A 6,519-nucleotide genomic window follows, 5' to 3' on the forward strand; every position below is an offset into this window, starting at 1 on the left:
GATGGTCTCGATCTCCTGACCTCGTGATCCACCCGTCTCGGCCTCCCAAAGTGCTGGGATTACAGGCTTGAGCCACCGCGCCCGGCCTTGACTACCTTTCTTAATCCTCAAGTTATTCCTCCTGTCTATACTGGGACCCAAGTAGTCTGAGTTTAGTATTCCAAATGTTCCCCTGGCTGCTTGTACTGCCTTTCTATCCTGATAAAAGTGCTTTAAACATTACAAAAGGTGCTTCACTGAGTGGAACAAAATAAGATGTTTGTGCTTGGAGAGGAAGCTCCGGAGTGCAGACGGTAAAGCAGGAAATTAAAATCTTGAGAGGAAATCTGAGATAGAACTATTTGGGATGCCTCAGAAAAGTTGAGAAAATGTTGCAAACTGATTTAAACAGATAGCCAAGCCAGGAGTCCTCTGAAATATAATCTTCTGTGAGGTCACCTGCTTGGTTTTTGTCCTGAACTTCTCTGCCAGGCTTGAGGACAGAGAATACTGAAGAAGGTCAGTGACTGGTCCCTGTGAGCCCCCTTATGTATGCCCAAGTGAAGGCTCCTCTGTGTCTTAAAGATGAGAATGATACCAATGAAAGCTGACTGTGGTTCCCACTTACAGACTATCCTCTTCCATCTTTCCAATAAATAGGCCCTAGATTCCACTGGGAATCTGTGAGATCCCTGGGCAGTGTCCAAGGAAGAAACACATAACCTGTGTTAAATCAATTTTTCAATTTGGAAATCATGTGCCACAAGCCAGTCCAATCAGAGCACATCTTGATACCTTTACTAGAAATTCTAAGAAAAGGATTTTCTCTCTTGCCGTGAATGGTGTGGTGTGGACATGTGAGGCCTATAGCTTGTCCTGTTGCCTGCAGGTAAGGTCAGTATATGGGAAAAGGCGGAGCTGAGAGAATTGTAGGGAAATGGAGCTGGTGCCCTGATGGAACTGTGCCTGCAGCCCACCCTCCCAGAGGACTTTATAAAGTTCCTAGTATGACAGTCAATGCATTCTGTTTTTTCATTTAATCCAATTGGAGTTAAGCTTTTTTAAAACTTATAATTAAAAGTGTCTTAAGTGAGATATTTATGGATCAAAAGTTTTGGTTATCAAAATACTCTATCAGTTGATGACAGCTGTGTCTAACATCAGCTCAAGGTGGAAAATGTTGTTGTCACCTCCATGTTATGCACTGAAATCCATGTCTTCTGACTCCCAGTTCTGAGTCTTTTTCTTGCAGCATGACACTGTGTTGAAATGACATTCATCCCAGTGAATTCCAACAAAGGCAATGTGATACTTCATTGCCTACCTCAGAGCAACTCCCCACCCCTACATCTTTTTTAAATAAAACACACATTTTCATTTTTTCTTTTTTAGCTTCCTTTGCAGCTAAAGGTGGCCTCATGACTAAGTTCTGGCCAATTAAGCTTATGTGAAATCTCTTAGAAACATACTTCAAGCTACTACAGGAAAAGTGCTCTCTCTCTCTCTCTCTCTCTCTCTCTTTCTCATTTACTGCTGTCCCTATCCATCCTATTTTTGAATACTGCCATGGTGCTAGGGGGCTATGGCAACATACAGAACTAGGCCAGCTTGCCAAGGATGGCGAAGAGGAAGGATGGAAATGTCTGGTCTGTGATGACACCATGGGGCAGCTGAACCAACACAACAATTCTTTTCCTCCAGAATTCTGGTTATTTGAAAAACATTAAATGTAATTAAGTCACAACTAATCAAGATTTCCAATATTTACAGCCAAAACATTCCTACGTCATAAATACTGGTGTCTGGCAAAATGAGCCAATTTTCCTTTGAAGAAGGTGGATGTGTTCAAATCAAAGCACATGAGGCTATGAATTTGGTGAATCTTTGGATCCCAAAATGGTGTTCTCCTCATGTATATCTTATCTTCCTGGGGGCCCTCAAGCCTATAGCAGTCTCGGTGACCAACATTGCACCCTTTTCTTTTCCAAAGGGAGCTCTTAGGTAAAATTTAGTAATTACTAGAGAAGCTACTCAAAGTGCACTATCATCAGGACAAGTTAGTGAGAATAACACTTTGCTTCTTCTTGAGGCACATGGATTTATATATCCATAGCCCATATTTTAAGGGCTCAAAGTGCTCTTTTCTTTCATTAAGGTGCCTCATCTGCCTCTAAGGAAAGACAGGAAAACATTTGAGATTAAGAAAAGTGTAGACTGATGTAAGATAGAGAGACTTGGTCCTCTGTATTCTTCACTGGCTTTAGTGCCTCTTTTTGGTCTTACCAACTTGCTTCAAGACCCAGTCAGTGCCTTGAAGCAAGTTGGTAAGACCAAAAAGAGGCCCTAAAGCCAGTAAGGAGATGTCTCTGCTCCCCCAAATCTTCCTGATGTGCATGTAGATTTTAAAAATCATGCTCTTATTGCTTCTCAGCCTTTTGGTTAAGATCAAATGTAAAAATTATGATCTTGATCACTGAATACCTACACGAAATAACCTGTTGGACAGAGGGCAAAGTATTATGGTTTTTGTGGGGAGAAACCAAGAACTCCACCAGAGCTGTTCTCACGGAAGAAAACCTATAGGTACTACTACAGTGATTTCTTTAAGATTTCCTGTCATTTTCTGTAGTCTCAGCTGCCCCTCTATGCTCAGCAGTAGAATAGGAGCACCACTATGTCAGAAGGTGTGGCTGGAAGGGGATGCCATGGATTTCTAGTGTGGAAAAGTCATGATGTCCATCTCCTAAACCAGTATATACAGACGGTTTCCAGTATGGTCCAACCAGAGTCCTATAAATAATCACAAATACGTAGCCAACAAATGCCCCTGAGTGGCTTTGTCACAGACACCAAACACCTGGTTTTATCTTAGAGGGAATAAAAATGCTCATTAGAGTGAAGGTCCACTGTCTGTGTTTCTTTCTGACATTCATCCTTCTGGAGGACTTAAGAATCCTTGGAACATATAGAAATGCACAAAAACATTTTAGGAGGATGATGGCAGTGCTATGAGTCATTGACCGATTCATATTGGCTGGTTGCAACTTAAGTGCCTCATTCTTGAACAGAAATGTCACATGCTTTGAATTTTTTTTCAGGCTCATTATTGTTGGATGTCAAATAACAAATAGCTCATCCCCAAACGTCCTCTCACCAAAAAGTCTGACTGTAACAATAGATAGAGAGGCAGATGGTATTAACAGGAACAGCCCATATAATGCATACATTACAGAGAAGATTCATTTCATCATGCATATACCAAATGTTATAATAGTTAGCATGTATTGTGTGCCAGGTAGTATGTTTAGGCTACAGGAAATAATGAATAAAGATCTAGTCTCTGATTTCAAGGTTGACTCAGACTAATTGGGTTGACAGAAAAATCAAGATAATTATAAGACCCTTCACCCTTCCCACTAGGATTATCCTAACTGGAAAGAATAAATACATATTTTTTCTTCAATAATTCCCTTAGCCTTTAGATCTACCCAGCCTAGTTGTTTTTCTTCTTTTCTTTTTATTTCTCTATTTTCTTTTTTTCTTTCTTCACATCTCCCCCTTGAGACAATAAGTCTAATTTTAGTTCCCAGCCATTCTTTAACAAAGGTATTAGCATAGGCAGTCTATGTACAAGGTTTTTGCTCTCCCGTGATATGTCACACTTAATTAACTGTCACTTTTGCTATCAATATTAACTGAGATATTAATTTGATGAATCTTAATTTCTCTTAATCATAGCATCATTTCGATCCTTCATTGGATACCTCTTTAAAATGACACACAGTAGAGAGGAGAAATATTAATAGTATACTCAGGTTGTTTTTTTTTTTTTTTTTAATCACATCTTAAGTAACTGCATGTTTTCCTGGTAAGAATATCTGTTTCTTGAACAGATATGGTCATCCTGATTTCCTTGTTAGCAAATGGGTGTTTTGTCTTGACCACCTCCTGGCTCTCTTTTGTACTCCCAATTGAAAATACTTTCAAATTTAATAAATGTTTCTCCCCAAAAGAATTCACCAGGATCTGCTGCACTATCTGTCTGGCAAAGGCTCTGTACTATTCATGGACACATGGAAAATACACATTTGAGGGTTTTGTCTGTTCCTTTGGTAGCAGAGTCTACGAAGAGCTGGTACCCAGGAGGAAACAGCAAAGAGGGACTGAATCATCAAAAGAAGTCTGATCTGTTTGCTGGTCATTATTTCTATCTTTCCCTACATTCACTAATTTTTTAAAAAATAATTCTTTTTTTCCTCCTGGCCTCGCATCCCTCCTTCACACCCTTACCCTCATATGCATTGAGCACTGGTGAAGATGCCTTCTGGACTGCCTCACCCAGCCCACCATGTCATTGAGACACGTCTGGCACAGAGAATAAACTCTAGGCCATATTAGGAAGAGTCCCATCACTCAAATCCTGTCACCTGAACACTGGAGACCCACGAACAGAATCATTCTCAGCGCCCTGGTTCTGACCCAGGTGGAGGATGGGATGGTGGCTGTTTTCCAGAGCTTTAACTCTCTCATTAAAGGGAGAATTAGAGTTTTCCTTTCTTCCTCAGTTCCTGACTGTTTGGGGAGTCTTTTGAGCCCCGAAGGCCGGAACTCAAGGAAGACAAATACAAGCACAGTCATAGAGACAGCATGTGCCTGAAGTCTACTCACCTCCAGGTATACCACCCAGGGCATCACCAAGGTGGCCACCAGCAAGTCTGCCACAGCCAGGCTCACTACTAGGTAGTTGGTGGTAGTCTGCAGGGCCCGCTCCTTCAACACAGCCATGCACACCAGGCCATTGCCGAAGACGATGGCCAGGATGAGCGCGCAGTAGGAGAGGGCATAGTAGGCATGTGGGCGGGCCTGGCTGGCACCTGTGGAGTTCTCCACCCCACAGGTGTAGTTCAGGTGGCCACTCAGCTGGCTCAGAGGTGCCATAGCCCAGGGGGAGGTACGTGATGCCAAGGGGCTTCCTGTGAGGAGACAGAAAACAATATTAATAAAATCAGACTCTTTGGAGCTTGGTTGCTTAGTTACATTTTTTTATTTATTGCATCAACAAATATTTATTGAGCATTTTCTATATAGTAGGCACTGTTGTGAGAGTTGGAGATACAGCAATGAACAAAACAGATAAAATCTAATTCCTCCCCTTTGAAGCTCCCACTCTAGAGGGGAAGACAGATAATAAACAAGACAAATAAAAGATGTGGTGTGTTCAATAATGGTATGTATATTGGAGACAAATCAAGGAGGGGGGTAAGTAATGGGTGAAGATTGTATGTATGTGAATGAGTATCTGAGTATAATCAGGAACTCCTCATGGAGAAATCAGCAATTGAGTCAAGACCTGGAGAAGATCAGGAAGCAGACCATGCAGATATCAGATGGGATAGCAGTCTGAGCAGTGAGAACAGCAGGTGCCAGCGGGAAGGGCTAGCACATAGAAGGCATAGGAGGGAGGCCAGTGAGGCTGAAGACAAGTGAGGCAGGAGTAGAATAGGAGGGTGTGAGGTAGAGAGATTGTGCAGGGCTATTGAAAGTACCATGCTTGGACTCTGAGTGAGATGGGAAGCTGTTGCAGGATTACAAACCCAGCTCTACTGCTTCCTAACTCTGGGACCTTATGCATATTACTTTACCTCTCTGAGCTCCAGATTATTCCCATGTAAAATGTGGGAATAATGAAACCCATCTATCTTAGTCCATTTTGGGTTGCTATTACAGAACACCTGAGTCTGGGTAATTTATAAAGAGCAGAAATTTATTCTCTCACAGTTCTGAAGGCTAGGGGAAGACATAAGGCCTGCGACTTAGGGTGTAACCCTGAAACCCAAGCGAAAGTGACTCTTGCCCCAGGCTGTGTGCTATAGAGGAGCCTACTCTGGTCTTCTGCTATGGTTTGAGTGTTTGTGTCTCCCTAAATTCATATGTAGAAATCCTAACACCCAATATGATGGTATTAGGAGGTGGGGGTCTTTGAGAGGTGATTAGGTTATGAGGACAGAGCCCTCATGAATAAGATTAGTGCTTTTATAAAAGAGACCCAGATAGCTAGCTAATCTCTTTTACCATGGGAGGACACAGTGAAAAGACAGCCATTTGTGAACCAGAAAGCAGGCCCTCACCAGACACTGAATCTTCTGGTGCCTTGATCTTGGACTTCCCAGCCTTCAGAACTGTGAAAAATAAATATCTGTTGTTTATAAGCTACTCAGTTTATGGTATTTTGTGATAGCAGCCCAAAAGGACTAAGGCACCCTCTACTGGTTATGCCTCTAGCCCCTACAGGATGATGTTGTAACCTCCCACAGTGCCAAGGAGAAGGTCCACTAAGTTTCCAACCCTATCTAGACCACACTCAGGGAATTCTCTGCCCAACTGCTCAGAGCCTGTTTCCAGGACATCATGGGCCTCATTCTAAATCTGTCACCCTGAGGGAGACTATGCCATAAATGTGTAGGGTTCCTGGGGCCAAGTGGTGGCTTTCAGTTAGAGCTCAGTCAAATAGATTCTATGTAGTCTGAGGTGGGGAGATAA

General features: G+C 42.3%; 1 protein-coding gene across 2 annotated transcripts in view; it reads right to left on the minus strand.

Annotated features, from left to right (window-relative positions):
• DRD3 (dopamine receptor D3) overlaps positions 1-6,519 on the minus strand; it is a 55,299-nt gene that overhangs the window by 43,135 nt on the left and 5,645 nt on the right. For both annotated transcript variants that reach the window (XM_011966819.1, XM_011966820.1), the window contains one exon: positions 4,648-4,952. In XM_011966819.1, the coding sequence (XP_011822209.1) occupies positions 4,648-4,917 (270 nt within the window). In that variant the 5' untranslated portion in view covers positions 4,918-4,952. The remainder of the gene's footprint in view (positions 1-4,647; positions 4,953-6,519) is intronic.

Source organism: Mandrillus leucophaeus, unplaced genomic scaffold, assembly GCF_000951045.1.
Source record: "Mandrillus leucophaeus isolate KB7577 unplaced genomic scaffold, Mleu.le_1.0 Scaffold775, whole genome shotgun sequence".
NCBI lineage: Eukaryota > Metazoa > Chordata > Mammalia > Primates > Cercopithecidae > Mandrillus > Mandrillus leucophaeus.